Source organism: Paroedura picta, chromosome 1 (genome assembly GCF_049243985.1).
Source record: "Paroedura picta isolate Pp20150507F chromosome 1, Ppicta_v3.0, whole genome shotgun sequence".
Lineage (NCBI taxonomy): Eukaryota > Metazoa > Chordata > Lepidosauria > Squamata > Gekkonidae > Paroedura > Paroedura picta.
In genome coordinates, this window is record NC_135369.1 from 151,609,881 (window position 1) to 151,626,082 (window position 16,202).

The 16,202-nt window shown below is 45.4% G+C and overlaps 1 protein-coding gene across 3 annotated transcripts in view; it reads left to right on the forward strand.

Annotated features, from left to right (window-relative positions):
- The window catches only part of ELOVL5 (ELOVL fatty acid elongase 5), a 65,931-nt gene extending 55,222 nt beyond the window's left edge, over nucleotides 1–10,709 (forward strand). For all 3 annotated transcript variants that reach the window (XM_077308911.1, XM_077308921.1, XM_077308901.1), the window contains exons 5-8: nucleotides 1,512–1,683; nucleotides 4,371–4,495; nucleotides 6,306–6,440; nucleotides 8,246–10,709. In XM_077308911.1, the coding sequence (XP_077165026.1) occupies nucleotides 1,512–1,683; nucleotides 4,371–4,495; nucleotides 6,306–6,440; nucleotides 8,246–8,377 (564 nt within the window). In that variant the 3' untranslated portion in view covers nucleotides 8,378–10,709. The remainder of the gene's footprint in view (nucleotides 1–1,511; nucleotides 1,684–4,370; nucleotides 4,496–6,305; nucleotides 6,441–8,245) is intronic.
- The last annotated feature ends 5,493 nt before the right edge of the window (nucleotides 10,710–16,202 follow it).

A 16,202-nucleotide genomic window follows, 5' to 3' on the forward strand; every position in this document is an offset into this window, starting at 1 on the left:
TCCCTCAGTTACCTTAATCCAGGGTTAGTCAACCTGTGGTCCTCCAGATGTCCATGGACTACAATTCCCATGAGACCCTGCCAGCATTTGCTGGCAGGGGCTCATGGGATTTGTAGTCCATGGACATCTGGAGGACCACAGATTGACTACCCCTGCCTTAATCAGTTTTGGCCACACGGTTTCCAGTTAGGATTGTTTAGCTGAAAAAACACTGCCTAACAACAACAACAACTCCATTTCCCCTCACATCACCTCCGTGCACATCTATCCTTCTCTCTCCTGTTTAACAAACCTCATGCTCTCAATGCAGCAAGCAAGACTCATGCGTGAAGAGGAACCCAGTGAGCAGGAGCTGCTGGTGCTGTAGGCTTTCCCACTGGCCTTGTCTTTAAATGACAAGCAAGTTCACCTTCACTTTAGAAACTTTACTGGCAGTTATTGAGTGCAGTTAGCCAAAGCTGGCATAGTTTTTACATTGTACTGCTGGCTGGGTTCAGAGGCTTTAGAGCAGGGGTCTCCAATGTTTTTATCACTGGGGACCAGTCAACGCTTGACAATTTTACCGAGCCCTGGGGGTTAGTCTTTTGCCCGGGGGGGGGGGAGTAGTCTTTTGCCGAGGGACGTCGCTGCCGCCTGAGCCCCCGCTCCACTTGCTTTCCTGCCACACCCCTGACTTCCCTCCGCCCGCTGGGGAGCGCTGCCAGCAGCAGCCGCGCAGTGCCACGCCGAGGGGGAGCACTAGCCATGGCGGCCGCTGGAGAGCACCATAGGTGATCCGGTGACAGAGTGGCTGGGCAGCCCCCGAGGCAGCAGCTGGGAAGGAAGATGAGGAGGAACCGCAGCCCGGTACCTAATGATCCGCGGACCGGTCCCTGGACCGGGGGTTGGGGACCAGTGCTTTCGAGATTCACGTCTAGCTTTTGTGAATAGTAAGAAAAATAAGTCAACATCAGACTCTGGCGAACATTACGGTTAGAGTTGTGCACAAACTGGAAATGCTGGTTCAGGGATCAAGGTGTTCTCAAACCAAACTGAACCAAACATCTCGGGGGAAAAACTGGCTAGTTCGGGCTTAGAAGTGGGAGGGAGCTTAAAGGGATGGCTGAAATGACCAGGAGCCATTTAAACCTAACAGCTTGGTGACTCTGCCAGTCAGCTGTTAGGTTCAAGTGGCTGGCAGCCATTTCAATGATCAATTTAACACTCCCAGTTCCAAGCAGAAGGGAAGCAAAACTGGTAGCTGAAATAGCTGGGGAAGGAATTGGGCCAAACATGACCCATGGGCCATTTCATGTCTCTCCCTTGATACGGTACAAAGGTAGTTAATTTCTGAAATCACGGAATGGGAGGTTCTGTGAGTTGCTAAATTTTGCCCTGAATTCTTATTTACACCCTGATCAATGTATGACATAGGTAGGTTTAATTGGGTTTTTTTGTTTGTTTTTTAATGACCTGTGAAAATGTAACAGAGTGAACATCTGAACTATTTCCCCCCCCCCCCCTTTCCTCAGATCATACGTGTCCTCTGGTGGTACTACTTCTCAAAGCTCATTGAATTCATGGATACCTTCTTCTTTATTTTACGGAAAAATAACCACCAGATCACTGTTCTTCACGTCTACCACCATGCAACGATGCTGAACATCTGGTGGTTTGTTATGAACTGGGTGCCTTGTGGGCATTGTAAGTATTCTTGTATCTCGACGAGGAGTCCTGTGTGCATATGACTGAGCATGTGCTTCTAAACCACTTCCAAAGTCTATGTTATCTTTTTTCAAAAGCTTTTCCAAATGGTTTTGTTAGGAGTTTATGGTCTTACAAACCCTCACTTCTTGTCCCTCAACCACACATTCATATACCTGCTTGCCATCTTGGGGTCCCAGCTAGAATACATTAAGACTATTAAGACTATTAGATATAAGATCCATTTTAACTCGGGGATAAATTAACCAAGCTGCTACCACCAGAAGTCTTACTGGATATGATCAGTATTAGGCCTCTGCAGATATTTATCCATCCTTCTTTCCTGGTCAACTCCTGCATTCCCTGAATTGCAACATAAATTTTTGTGTGTGCATGTGCACGCGCGTGCATGCCTGCAGGATTGAAGAGGCTGGACTTTCCCCCTCGTCCCACTTTCTCCCTTTGTCTGTGCTGTCCATTTCAGCATCTCTTTGTTTAAAAGCATGGGAGGTTCATGGCAGTTGTCAGTTCATGAGTAGGCTCTCCGCATTCTCTTCCAAGAAACTAGTGTTCATATTTTTCTAAAGTTCAGTGTCTAAGCATATATTCTAGAAACCCCAAGTAGTTGAGCAAAATCTGTAGAAAGGGGGAGGAGAAGAGAATGTTAATAAAATAAAAATGCCACTTGAGCCTTGATCTACTCACATTGTCTAAGAATCCCTGTCTTGAGAAATGGGTCAGATTTTGCATCTTGTCAAGAAGCTTGCTAAGGTTTGTCCAAGAAGTTGCTGAAGATTTATCCAAGAGTTGTGTACCCTGAGTCAATTTGCACTAGACTTTTCCTTTGCCCTTTCCCTCCCATCTTGACACTTTCTTTTTTTTTAAGTGAAGGGGACACTAACAGTTGAATTCCTTTTTTTAAAAAAACTAAGGAGCCATTGCATTTCTTAAAAAAAACAAAAAAAAAAACACCGGAGATCCTTGTGTATAGGGTTTATAGACTCAGTAAATAAGGTACTTGTCTGGAGATGACAGTTTTGTGAGTTCGAGCCTGACCATGGGTACTAATTTTTTCCCCACACGAGAATTTTAATTTTTTTTACTTTTGAATAGCTCGTGTTTTTAAAAAACGGACCAGTCAGTCCAGAAATATAGACTAAAAGTTTCCAAAATTAGCATTGTGGTCAAACTGGATACAGAGGGATAACAACATCTGATAGTTAATTTTGCTTATCTCCCCATGTCAGTCTTTGTAAAACCATCACTTCCCTCCCTGGAATATAGTTTGAGAGTTATGACCTTCTGCATACAGATGAGCCAGTGTTGTTGATCCATCCACAACAGTATAGCACCATCCTGAAATCTCTGTCACATCTGCTTTCATCCTTGGAGGCCTTTTTCTAAGGAGAACTCAGACTTGGAGGACTCGTCATGTGTAATTTGTCCTTGAGTCTATCAAGACTGTGTTAGGTAAAGATGCCCATTCCTTTAATTTGCCTCATTCTACAGGTAACAATTCTAAATGGCTCAAGTAATGGCTCTTCCATCCCTTGGAGTTCTACTGATGGCTCTTTGCCTTCTTGCCTTACTTTAAATTTAGCTTTGTTGTAGGATGTCCTTGCCTCTTTGCTTCATCTCTTGTTGTAAAATCACAACAACGTGAATTCCCTGTCTTCCCACCATCATATGAAACTCAAGGTGACTCTGCAAGACGTTTCCCTTCCAGGAACTCCTCAGATTTGAACTGGGTTGGCTGTAGCTGTGTCTTAGGCCCTTCCAAACCACATCTTGGAGCTGGGCATCAGGCTCCTCAAAGAGCCAGTCTACAGGATGATTCTGATGGCCGACTTTGCATACAACCTGCCAGAAAGCTCTTGAGTGCAGAAGTGATTCCACATCGGGAGAAGAACGGGTTAGCCCATCCTGTATTAGCCCTGTGCAAGCAATGACTTGCTGAGCTTGAGGAGGAGGAGGTGCTTATGGATACTTCCTCTGTGCAGTTATGAAGAGGGGAGTGAGGCTGGTGCACTTCTGCACACTCTCCCTTCCCATGCAGTGACTCAGCACATGGCTGGGTCGTCTACACAGGGCTGCTGTGCAGCTTCATCTACATCTCTGTCTATTTGGAGCAAGCACCCATAGTCTGAAACAACTGTAGACTGCCATAGTAGTGCAGCACGAGAGGCTTATGAGGAAGTAAGTGCCATGCATGGATCCCATTGCAGGATCAGAACCCACAGGAGGGCCAGCAATGTACAGCTGCGCCCATTCCCCTGTGTGGCCTCTGAAGCCACTTCTGTTCACACATTGCAGTGTGGGTGGTGTGCACGTCTCCATGCACGTTTAGGCTTGGGCTGAATGTATGTTTGCTGAACCTGCCTGTCTCTGCCTGAGAGCTTTCAGAGGAGCTTAGGGACCCATTCTAGTCGACAGCACCCTGTTTAAGGTGCAGTCAAGTGTGGGAAACCCTCTGCAGTTACAGACAGTTAAGCCCAGTGTACACGGCACGTGTGGTCTCAGACAGCTATTGAGTGGGATTTCTGCTGTAAGCTGTTTCTGTGCTGTATTTGTTTTGGTTCTGAAAGATAAGCAGGATCTCCCCCCCCCTCCAACCCCCAATTCAAACAACTTTCTTTGTATATTGCTTCATAGGGTATTGAAACAATCTCTCTCCTTCTCATTTCCAGCCTACTTCGGTGCTACTCTTAACAGCTTCATTCATGTCCTCATGTATTCCTACTATGGGTTATCCGCCGTTCCGTCCATGCGTCCCTATCTCTGGTGGAAGAAGTATATCACTCAGGGGCAGCTGGTGAGTTTCTCTCTGGCACTCCGCGTGGTTTCCTGAAGGGCAGTTTGGGCAAGGGCCTGATGCTGGCCTGGAAACAGCTCTGGACATGACTGATGCAGGCCCTGCATTTTAGCCTGCAGCGATAATGAGAAGCTTTACACCAGGCAAGAGCATCCGGCGCCATATCTCCGCTCCCGGGCTCTGCACCGGACTCTGCAGCCTGCTGGGTCCTCTGTTTTCATTCCACGTCACAACCACTGAAATGAATGAGGAAGCCTCTAAAATGACTGAAGGGTTTCATTTGCACATTTCTCTGCAGGGAGGACTGGTTTTCCTGCATGCAGAAAAAGGAGACCAGCTGCAGCATGACTGCCTTGCTTCCCCTCTTGGGTTCCTACTCTGTGAAGTGGGAACGGATGCATTTCTCAGGGAGCTGGTTTGTTGATGCAGACTGGCTAGGTTCGTGACACTTGTCACATTTGGTCAAATGGATGAAGGTGGTCCCTGTTCCACATTAGGAAAGATGTTAACATTGTTGGTGGTTCCCATCCCCCCTGGACTTCTGAGGTTTTAGAATAGACTGACCAATCCACAGGCTGGATCAATGACTCTGTACGGGTGCCAGATTACAGCATCTCTCATCAGAGGTGCAGTCACAGGGATTTTAATAGCTTTATGTCCCTGCAGTACAGAAACTGTGAACAGAGCCCTCATGGTACAGTGTCAGACTAGAATCTAAAAGATCCAGGTTCAAATTCCCACTCTGCCGTGGAAGCTGTTTGAGTGACCTTGGGCTAGCAATGCTGTCTAACCCACTTCATAGGGCTGTTCTGAGAACCACATGGGAAAGGAGAGGATGTTGTACGTCATTATGGGTACCCACTAGAGAGGAAAGAGGGGCATGAACATCTAAGTAAGATAAATGTTATGTGCTGTAAGAGATGAACAGAAGTAGATGGTAGACCCTCTGGTGCTTGTGGTTGTGTCTCCCAGTCCCGGTGACCATAGCCTGATTCACAAGGTACTTCTGGTATCTTAAGTCCTCTTTCTTCTGAATGTATCTATTAACTGTATCTTGATTGTTAATGCTCTCTTGGTTCTATAAATTTAACACATATTGGTGGGTTGTAGCAATTCTGGCTTTAAAAAAGAAAACAGAGGACATAAGACTGAAGGTTCCCTACCGATCATACCTAACAAGGAACTGCAAACTGGACCCCAGAACACATGTAAAATAAGGAAGCTACATGTGTAGTGGTTAGGAGTGCAGATTTCTAATCTGGTGAGCCGGGTTTGATTCTGCTCTCCTCCACATGCAGCTATCTGGGTGATCATGGCCTTGCCACAGCACTGATAAAGCTGTTCTGACCAAGCAGTGATATCAGGGCTCTCTCAGCCTCACCCACCTCACAGGGTGTTTGTTGTGGGGAGAGGAAAGGGAAGGCGACTGTAAGCCGCTTTGAGACTCCTTCGGGTAGAGAAAAGCGGCATTTAAGAACCAATTCTTCTTCTTTTTAATAGAGCTTTAAAACAAGATTAGACATGTTCATGGACTAGGAAGGCTGTTAGTCATCGTGGCAAAATGGATCTTCTGGAGTCGGAGTTAGTGTGTCTCTGAACTCCAGGTGCTGGGAGCTGAAGAGGAGAGCCCTGTTGGCTTCAGCCCCTGGGAGGGCTTCTCAGATAGAGTTATTCTTACCTGAGAACCTGAGATACTATTTAGGAAGAGATGTGAAGATGGTCTGTTTTGTTGTTATTATTATTGTTATTATTAGCGGCAGCAGCCACCTGTTCTTGCTTACCAGAATCTTTTTGCTCTTTTATTGGGCAGACTCAGTTTGTCCTGACAATCTTCCAGACGAGCTGTGGGGTTGTGTGGCCCTGTGCATTCCCTATGGGATGGCTGTACTTCCAGATATGCTACATGATCTCCTTAATAATCCTCTTCACCAATTTCTATATTCAGGTAAGCTACAAGTTCAGGCATTCGCCCTCCTCACTCACTCACATTTTCATGAGATTCAGAATAACCAGAAGAATCCATTTTTAAGCCTTAACGTTTGTCCTTTTGGAAGCTTTACCCTGTGAATCACACAAGGAAGCAAATTGTCTGGATAGCAAGTTGCAAAATTTCTGTTAATTCAGGTTTTGAACAAAGACAATTCCTTTTCTTTTTCTTTTTTTAAAGAAAAGGGTACTTTATGACCTGCTTCTCCTCTGAGGTCTGTTCTAGGGATGTTGAGTTGTGCTGTTTATATGGCTCTGGATGGATTGTTTGCAAAGGCTTGTTTTTATTAGTGACCATTCTCACTACGTCTTCTTTTTTTTAACTATGCATGTCACTTTGAGCAGCGGCACATACATTTTTTAATAAATAAAATAACAGAAGTCTACTTTTAGTGAACTGCAGCACAATCATGAAAAGGGGCCCAGGTCAACCTTAGATGAACTCCGGGGCTTGCATCCCTGTGAGTTTTCCACAGATGGAAGGAACTTCCCGTGTTGTTTTTGCAGAGAAAGGAGCAGGATGATGGCGGAGTGGGGAGGGAGTTGGGCAGAATGCCATGAGATCCCAGCCCAGATCTGCCTGGCTTTGTCATGAGACAGAGCAAAGCAACCTCCCTGGTGAGCACAGCCTGCGGACCGGCTGAGGGGGGAGAATTGCAGAAGAGACTTGCCCTCTCCCTTGTCCATCTGTGAGCTGCTGCACTCAATATGCTGGAGGTAGAGGGGCCCACCCATCTCCACTAGAATCTTCCAACCTGCCAGAGAAACACATATAAAGGCATGTATTCTTAGACGATGCTATGTAGAGGAAGTTGGGTGCTAGTGAGGGACATTCTCATCAATTCCCTAGCTGATTTGAAAGCTTTTTCTTGCACAACTTGTTCATTAAAAGCCACTTCAAGACTTTATTGCTGTGATCTGGGTTCATCTGCTACAGTGTTGGGTCATGACATGCACGATTTGCAGCTGAGCCCAGCTTGATCATTGTCTTCTGAGCACCATGAGAGGGGTATAGCCCTCCAATGAGGAGAAGGCCTCTTTGCATTCCCAGAAAGTGGCAGCCACTTTCCCTGGTTAGATGCAAGTCAGCAATAGAGCCTGACTAGAATCTTTAGCAGGAATTTTCCTCTTTAGAACGTTTTATTCTTTTAAATATGAGTGCGTGACTCAGAGTGGCTTTGAAGGATCAGGTGATTTCCTGCCTTTACAAAACTCTGCAGATATATGTTCCTATAAAATGTTACAAACATTCTGCTGGCCTTTGTTTGTGAGGTGGGTCATGAGTGTTGATCGTATGGAAGGGTGATCTAAAAATCTGAGATAAATTAATATGCAGTTACTGCATCAGGATTGGTGAAGCTGCTGGGGGGGGCTACTTTTGGTCCCCTCCACCAGGTGTTGCTTGAAGTACTACCAAGGCCGGTAGCTACAGAAGAGCTGGCATGGTGTCATGTAAATTTACTGGCTGACCTAATCAGCCTAACCTACCTCACAGGCTTGTTGTGAGGAAAAAATGGAGGAGAAGAAACTTCTGTAAATTACTCTGAGTCACCTCTCAGCAGAAAAGTGGGTTCCAAATGAAGTAAATAAACAAAATCACCATCTGTCCTGAAAGCAATTTGTCTCCAGCCTTAAACCAATGTTGTGTGTGTGTGTGTGTTTTCAGGAACAAAATGAAACACATCAGGTAGTTTTGTCCCTTTCTTCAGTTGCTATGGCAAAAACTAACGGCTATGCTCTGTGTGGTGTTTTTTTCCCCCTCAGACTTACAACAAAAAGGCAGCTTCCAGAAGGAAAGAATATCAGAATGGCTCCATGGCTGCCGTGAACGGGTACACAAATAGCTTTTCTTCTCTCGAGAACAATGTGAAGCAAAGAAAACAAAGGAAGGATTGAAGACCAAAATGAGAAGCCATTTTGATATTCCAGGCAACCACACCACAAAACAAAAATCATTTGATTGTAAGCACAATACAAGTTGTGCACTGATAACTCTTGACAGCTACTGTAACTATTCCTGCCTAGAATAGTGGCGATTTATGTAGGACTTAACCAGTGCAAAACATCCTAGAAACTATGGAGTAGGCTAAAGTTGTGGACGACGATAAGTTTTGGGTGGTCACAGACCCGAGTATAAACTGTGGAAGGGAGTATTATTGTAGTGTGAGTGTGTGCGTGTGTGTGTGTATATATACATATATGTATATGTATGTGTGTATATATAATATACATATATATATATATATGTATGTATATATAATGACACTGCTGTTGCCTTACTAGTCAATGATAGGTGCTGAATTATGATTCACAATTTCAAAACACTGTAATCCAAACTCATATTTTTTAACTGTAGATAGTGCATGTGATTGTAATTTGTACAATGAAGTTGTTTGGTCGTTTGTTTTGTTTTTAATTTTCTGTCGTTTGAAGCACACATGCCTTAAATGAAATAAAAGCAGAACCCAAAACTTAATACTGGTTGGAAGGTCATGGAAATGTTTCACTCTGGGAGTGACTTCTCACATGACAGTTTATACTCGGATGCAGAGACCCAAGAACAGAACAGATATGTACCGTGTCCGTGACGAAGGGGCCTTGTGTGGGAAAACCTATTGGGCTTTTCCATTCAGAATGCTTGTAAGCAGCACCCTGAGAAGACTGGGGAGCAGAATGCAAACCTTTTTGCACATGTCCTTTTGTGGGTACCACAGTCTGCATTTATCTTGTGTGTGGAGATCACAAGGCCAAAATACATCTTTGGGAGCCACCCCAGCTTGACTCTTTTCTAGAGTCTGTCCAAAAAGCCATTGCTTGAGTTATTGTACTGTGTACTACACATTGTTTGCTACATGTGATGGTGGAATTGGAAAAGGCAGGCTAATTCAAGGAAAAATACTCCTCCATTACAGGGACACTTTCTTGTCAAAGGTTGTGCAAAAGGTCTTGTTGGACCACGGTTTGTGGACCACGGTTTGTGTCACATGTAGCTCTCACAAGCCCAAAGAAGGTGTGTTTTTAAAAAAATATATAACGAGAAGGACTATGCTTTGTTCTGAATAAATAATTGGCACTTAAGCAGTATCTAAAAACACAAAGCTGACTTGCTAAGTATTAGAAAACGTAAGTCCCTGCCCTTTTTAAAATTTGGGGCTATATGTGGAGATCTTGCTCAGCTTCTTGAAAACCGCCAAGAAAGGAGGTGGGTTTGGGGAAGAGTTGTGGCCTTGGCCGCCTCTACCTTCCCTAGGTCCTTTTCAGGAAGGATCTTGTGGAGAGAAGGCCCAGCTGGTTCACCACCTATTTCACTGGTGGCCTTCCAGAATGAGAATGAATGTTCAGGCTGCAGCTGGGCAACCCGATTTCCACTGTGCGTGACTTCAGCCACAGAGGCCGTTCCCAGTATTGGAACTGGAGCAATGGAGTCACACCCAAAAGCAACTAATTTGTTTAACTACAACTTTAAATAAGCAACTCCAAGGTAATATGGGGCTTTGCCTTTCTGTCTTTCTTAGCGTCCCCAGTGCTGTTTGTGTAGCAAACATTGACTTTGAGAAATGTGCCTAACAGCAAAGGGTTTCATTTGTTGTAGTTCGGAAAAACAAAAATTGAAAATGCGTTGGTGATGAGTGTCTGTTTTCTTACTGTATGTTGTGTGTATCTCACCAGTACTTTCCTGGTTTGTTCAAGGTTTGTTTAGAAGTGCTTGTTGAAAATTACTGTTTGTTGTGAGATTCCCCCACCCCGTACTTGCAGTTTCGGTTGTAAAAGCAGACATCTGTAACAGATATGCTATGTTATGTGGTGGAGTTTAGCTTATTAACATGTTCATCAAACTCCGTGTCAAGCTAGCCTATTATTGCATATCCCCCAGTTTATATGATTTGATATTTATATATCAGTTTTACCATAATTTTTTGCACAGCTAATGTTAGGGAACTAATAAGTTCTCCCGATTAGCTTGGTGGATTTTCTTTTGCTTGTTTTTGAAAAGTGGGACAGCATCAGTTTACATTATTTTTTTAACAAACTCTTTCAAAGCTTTGTGTCTTGGTTTCTAGGTACTGAGTTGCAAAAGTCTTTACATATTTCATACAGCAGCTTCACTGTTCAAGATATGCTGTCTAAATAAGTGTGCTAAAAATAAAAGAACACCCTAGCTTGTCTGAAATACCTGTTAATTTTTTGGTTTTGTTTTTAATCATTAAATCATTCTTGATTACCTGTGCCTGTATTTGCATATTGTGATATTGTGGTAGATTTTCTGATTTGGCAACTGAAACTGAAATAAATTATTTAATTAACTAGCTTCAAAGCCCGTTCCTAAGAACTGGCCTTGAAAGGGTCCCCTCCCTTGGCCAAGCAGCTTAAGGTGGCTTTGGGCCACAGCTCGCAGCCAGATCAAGTGAGGCGGGTGAGGGTTGGGCAGCATGTTAGCAGGGCCGGGACAGAGCTCTTTAGCAGGCAGTCAGCTGGTCAGGAGGCCCTTGTTAGCAGGCCCAGCCTAGCAGGCCAGGAGGCCCTCGTTAGCAAGCTCTCCACCATGACCATTTGCCCTTGGCCCTCTCCCTTTACCTTCTGCTGGCTCCAGGCACTGAGGTGCATCTGAGAGCAAAGGGGCTAGAGTCCAGGGACGGAGGGTGGGAGCTGCAGGGGCAGGGCCAATCAGGGCAAAGCTGGCTGCACCCTGATTGGCCCTATTCCAACTTGGTCAGCCGGACACGTCCCACCCCCTAGGCTGTTTCATTAATATATAGAAGAACAATGGATAAGGATTAGACAGGTTTTCGTTGTTAACACAGTGCCTCTATTTCTGTATGTGGCATATAGGGAAAATGGTGCAGTTCCTGGAATAATGAAAGGGTGATTTTTTTTATTGCTTCCATTTTGCAAGGTTGATGGGTTGTCATGATTTTCTATATGAATCAATATCCTCTACACCAGTGTTCCCTAATCCCTAGTCTGAGGACCGGGACAGGTCTGTAGATCAGTCGATACAGGGCTGTGGCTCTTCCTTGTCATCCTCCCCGTCTGCTGCCTCGGGGGCTGCCCTGCCACTCTGCCGCTGGCTCATCTTTGGTGCTCTCCAGTGGCTGGGGCTCCCCCTCAGCGTGGCACTGCACGGCTGCTGCTGGCAGCACCCCCCAGTGGACAGCGGGAAAGCAAGTGGAGCAGGGGCTCAGGCGGCGGCAGCGACGTCCCTCGGCAAAAGACTACCCCCCCAGGCCTCAGTAAAATGGTCAAGCATTGACCAGTCCCCAGTGATATAAAGGTTGGGACCACTGCTCTACAATACTGACTTCAACCTGTTCATGAGGGGGGGAAATAGCACCTTATATGCAAACTTATTCAGGGCTACTAAACAGCCATTTTCAAAAACAAAAACTGAAGAGCAGTTGTAGGAGAGAATGACTTACAAAAAAATCAGGTCATATAAGTAGCCAGTCTATTTCCTTCTGAGTGCTTTTGGCTTTAGGTTGTTCTTGGTTATTTATTATGTCCATAGCTGAGGAGCAAAAATAAATTTGCTTGAAGAAGAGGTGGAGTGAAATGGCTGAGGAAGGGTTAAACATTATTTCCTTTCCTCAGCCTTTTCACCCCAAGCCCCCCTTTCAAGCAGGTTTCCTTGCACATCATTATTTCTTTCCCCTTACCCGTTCAGACCGCCACACAATCCCCCATTTCCTTTTTGGGTGGTTGCTGTTTTGTTTTGGGTTTTTTAAATGGCACACGGTGATGACAACCGCTTGTAATATAATTAGCTCTATAGATTTTCCTTCTTCCTTGAAACATTGGGAATGACAGTTGAGGTTAATGGGGCGTTAAGGCCCCATTACATCCATCCGATCCTTAATTCCCAGGATTCCCTTTGTGGAAATAATCATCACAAAGTGACATCAAACCCATCCTTAGGTTATGGTCTGGAGGGATTTAGAACTGATATGTACTGAATTCCCAGACCACTATTGGGAATTATATCAAGGGCATATTGTTCAAATCGTTATGAGGACCACTTATAATCAATTCCAAAAGGAGGTGCTGCCGTTTTCGCTGTGGAACAGCTTTTATTTTTGTCATGCTCTTAGCCCAGCGTTTTCTTTACAGCCCATTCTGTCATTTCCTTTTTCTTTTCTACCTCCCAAGGAACATTTTCCTTTTTGCCACCACAGAGTTTGGTGTCCATTTTTCAGACCCCTACCCTATTGTTTCTTCATTCCATACTGTTTCCTCTTTACCTCTGTACCCTTTCCGTGTATCTCCTAGCAAAATGTTTACTACTATGCATCTCCAGGTCGTTTCTTGCATTGCCCCAGGTATTTCAGCCCCACTGTTCCTTCTGTTCCTATCCTCACAGGACCCTTTGCATTTCGTGTTTTGGTTTTACGCTCCAGCCCTCCCCCCCCCCCAATCCCATTTATCTTCTTCCCCACCCCATTTCTTCTTCAACAGTTCATTGCAACAGAATACAAGACTTTATTTTCCAAGCTGTCTGAACAAGTGCTGGATGCAGGTATGTCATGTGGTGTGGCTGGGAAAAACTAGTGCCCACCTGCAATAGGCCTGGGCATGTAGGAAACAAGAGGAGCCATGGAAATGAACTCTCCCTGCCTCACTATTTATGGGCATAGTAAATCACAAAGAGGCATTTATGAGCTGCAAATGGTGGATAATTGGAATTCCTACAGGCAGCCTCTGCAAACAGTTGGTTTACACCCATTATGTTCTTGTTAAGATGCGTGGGCATGGAGAGCTTAATGGAGTCTTCAGCCACAGTCCAGAGAGCTATGTGCAATTCAGCCAAGGATTTTATTCCTTCATGTGGACTTCTTTGATACTTGTTCTTTATCTGAACAGCTTTGGCACATAAAGTCACAAATTACTTCTGAAACTCCTGTAGGTGTAACAGAGTTGGTAAAGGACGGGCCAGATTTTATGGCTTGTCCAAAATCTTTTTTTTTTGCATAATTGCAATGACTCTAACAGTGATGGGAAGCTTTGTAATTCATTTCCCAACAACTGCAGAAGATGGTGTTATATATCCTGTAGTCAAACACCAAGCTAGTCAGTTCTTTACACAGAGTACAGTCACTCTGCGCTGTGTGCTGTCAGTGATAGCCTTGGTCTTCAAAAGAAGACATTGTGAACTTAGTACAGTGGTTCTCAAATTTAAATTTAGGCTCATCTTTGAGTTGGTCCCTTTTTCCTTATGTCCCAAGCCAGCCACTGCTAGAAATCCTTGCATCTCTTCATGTGCATGTGATCTGTGAAAAAGATCTATGCTGTGGGATACACATCCAACATTAGGATTATGAATAGAGATAGAGCAAGACACCTCTGACTCTTCCTAAATCTGCACATAGGAAAATGACATTAAGACAACCACAGTTCTTCACTTGGTGGAGGGTGGAATATTATGATTCTACAAGTCCCATGTGGATCAGTCTTCATTGGAGACATTAACATACCCATGTCTTAATTGGTGATAGAAGTTTTCTTCTCTGTCAAACGAAAATGGGGTTTGGGGCTGCATTCAAAGAAGTATTAAGAAGGTAAAGGTATCCCCTGTGCAAGCACTGGGTCATGTCTGACCCTTGGGGTGATGCCCTCCAGCGTTTTCATGGCAGACTCAATACGGGGTGGTTTGCCAGTGCCTTCCCCAGTCATTACCGGCTCAAGGTCGACTCAGCCTTCCATCAAAGAAGTATATTTTCATTTCACTCTGGTTAGACCTCACAGTGTACTGTGTTCAGTTTTCGGCACCACGACTGAAGAAAGATATAGAGAAAGTGAAGTGTGTCCAGAGGAGGGCAATTAAAAAGGTAAGGGGTTTGGAGACCAAGTTGTATGAGGAAAGGTTGAGGGAGCTTGGTGTGTTTAGCTTGGAGAGAAGATGACTAAGAGGTGATATGCTAACCATCTTCAAATACTTGAAGGGATGTCATATAGAACAGTGGTCCCCAACCCCCGGTCCGTTACCGGTCCGTGGATCAGTCAGTACCAGGCTGCGGCTCCTCGTCCTCCTCCCTGGCTGCTGCCTCAGGGGCTGCCCTGCCACTCTGCCGCTGGCTCACCTTTGGTGCTCTCCGGCGGCCACCATGGCTGGGGCTCCCCCTCGGCGTGGCACTATGCAGCTACTGCTGGCAGCACCCTTCAATGGCAGGAAGTCAGGTATGCTGGCAGGAATGCAAGCAGAGCAGGGGCTCAAGCGACAGCAGTGACATCCCTTGGCAAAAGACTACCACCCCCCCCCCGGGGCCTCAGTAAGATTGTCAAGCGTTGACCGGTCCCCAGTGATAAAAAGGTTGGGGACCACTGATATAGAAGATGGAGCAGGGTTGTTTTCTGCTGTCCCAGAGGGTCAGACCAGAACCAATGGATTGAAATTAATTCAAAAGAATTTTTGGCTAAACATCCAGAAGAAGTTCCTGACAGAACGGTTCCTCGGTGGAAGAGGCTTCCTTGGGACATGGTGGGTCCTCCTTTGGACGTTTTTAAGCAGAGACTAGACAGCCATCTGATTTTATTAACGTAGGCAGATTGCGAGTGGGCTGGCAGGAAGGGACGTGCCTGTGATTGTCTCTTGTGGGCCTTCCTTGCATACCCAGGGAACTGCTGATCACCACTGTGGGATGGTAGGTGAATTTCCTCTAGGCCAAGCTGAATTCTGGAGATTTGTGGTTGGAGGGATCCCTTGGGCATGAAATTGGGATCACTGAGGGTGGGCAGGTAGTTGTGAATTCCTGCATTGTGGGGGCCGGAGGCTGGACTAGATGACCCTGGCAGACCCTCCCAACTCAATATGATTCTAAGATCCCACTTTTTACAAGTTCGTGCCTCTGTTTCCAGCATCCTGTCCTATCCCGTCCTCTTCAGGCTGATTGGTCAATGAGGTAAAATTTCCCTGATTCTATTTGTTTCAGTACCAGATTGCACAAAATCAGCACTTTCCTATATCCTCTGGTTTATTCAGTTGTAACAATATCTGCCCAGCGAGGTGCTGAATGTATCAACTAACAGTTCTGTGCTAAAACTTGCTGAGTTATTCATAACGCTCAAGGAGAAGGGGGAGCAATTGCTGTGCCGACTTGCTGCCATGAAAAGGCCTTTGGCCCTCAGCTGCACAGGACCTAAGTGGTAAAGAAGTGAAGTACTCTTGTATGGGACAGGTAGTGCAGGATTGTGAAGAATCATGAGCAGGGGTAGTCAAACTGCGGCCTGCCAGAGGTCCATGGACTACAATTCCCAGAAGCCCCTGCCAGCATTCGCTGGCAGGGGCTTCTGGGAATTGTAGTCCATGGACCTCTGGAGGGCCACAGTTTGACTACCCCTGATCATGAGTGAGGCAGTTAGGAAACTCTGCATCATACCACAGGACTGAGAGGCCATGGCTACAGTAGCTTCATCTAGCGCCTTTAGTACAATTGCCCTGTCTAGTTTTGACATTAGGTGACCATGGCACTATTCATTTAGCCCCAAGCCTAAATGATACAAAGCAGGGGGGGAATCTCTCCAGTTTTGTCCCCAATGGGGACCAAAAGCAGCTATAATGCCCCCCCACACACACACACACAGTTCATTTCCCTCCTTCAGAGACAAGATTTTCCCTCTGTTTTTCATTCCCTGTCTGGCTGAGCTGCCCTAGTAAGGTGTTTTCTTTCTTCCTGAAGAACTCTGGCTGTCCCACCCTGACACAGTATTATGGTTTGGTTGTTGACTCAGT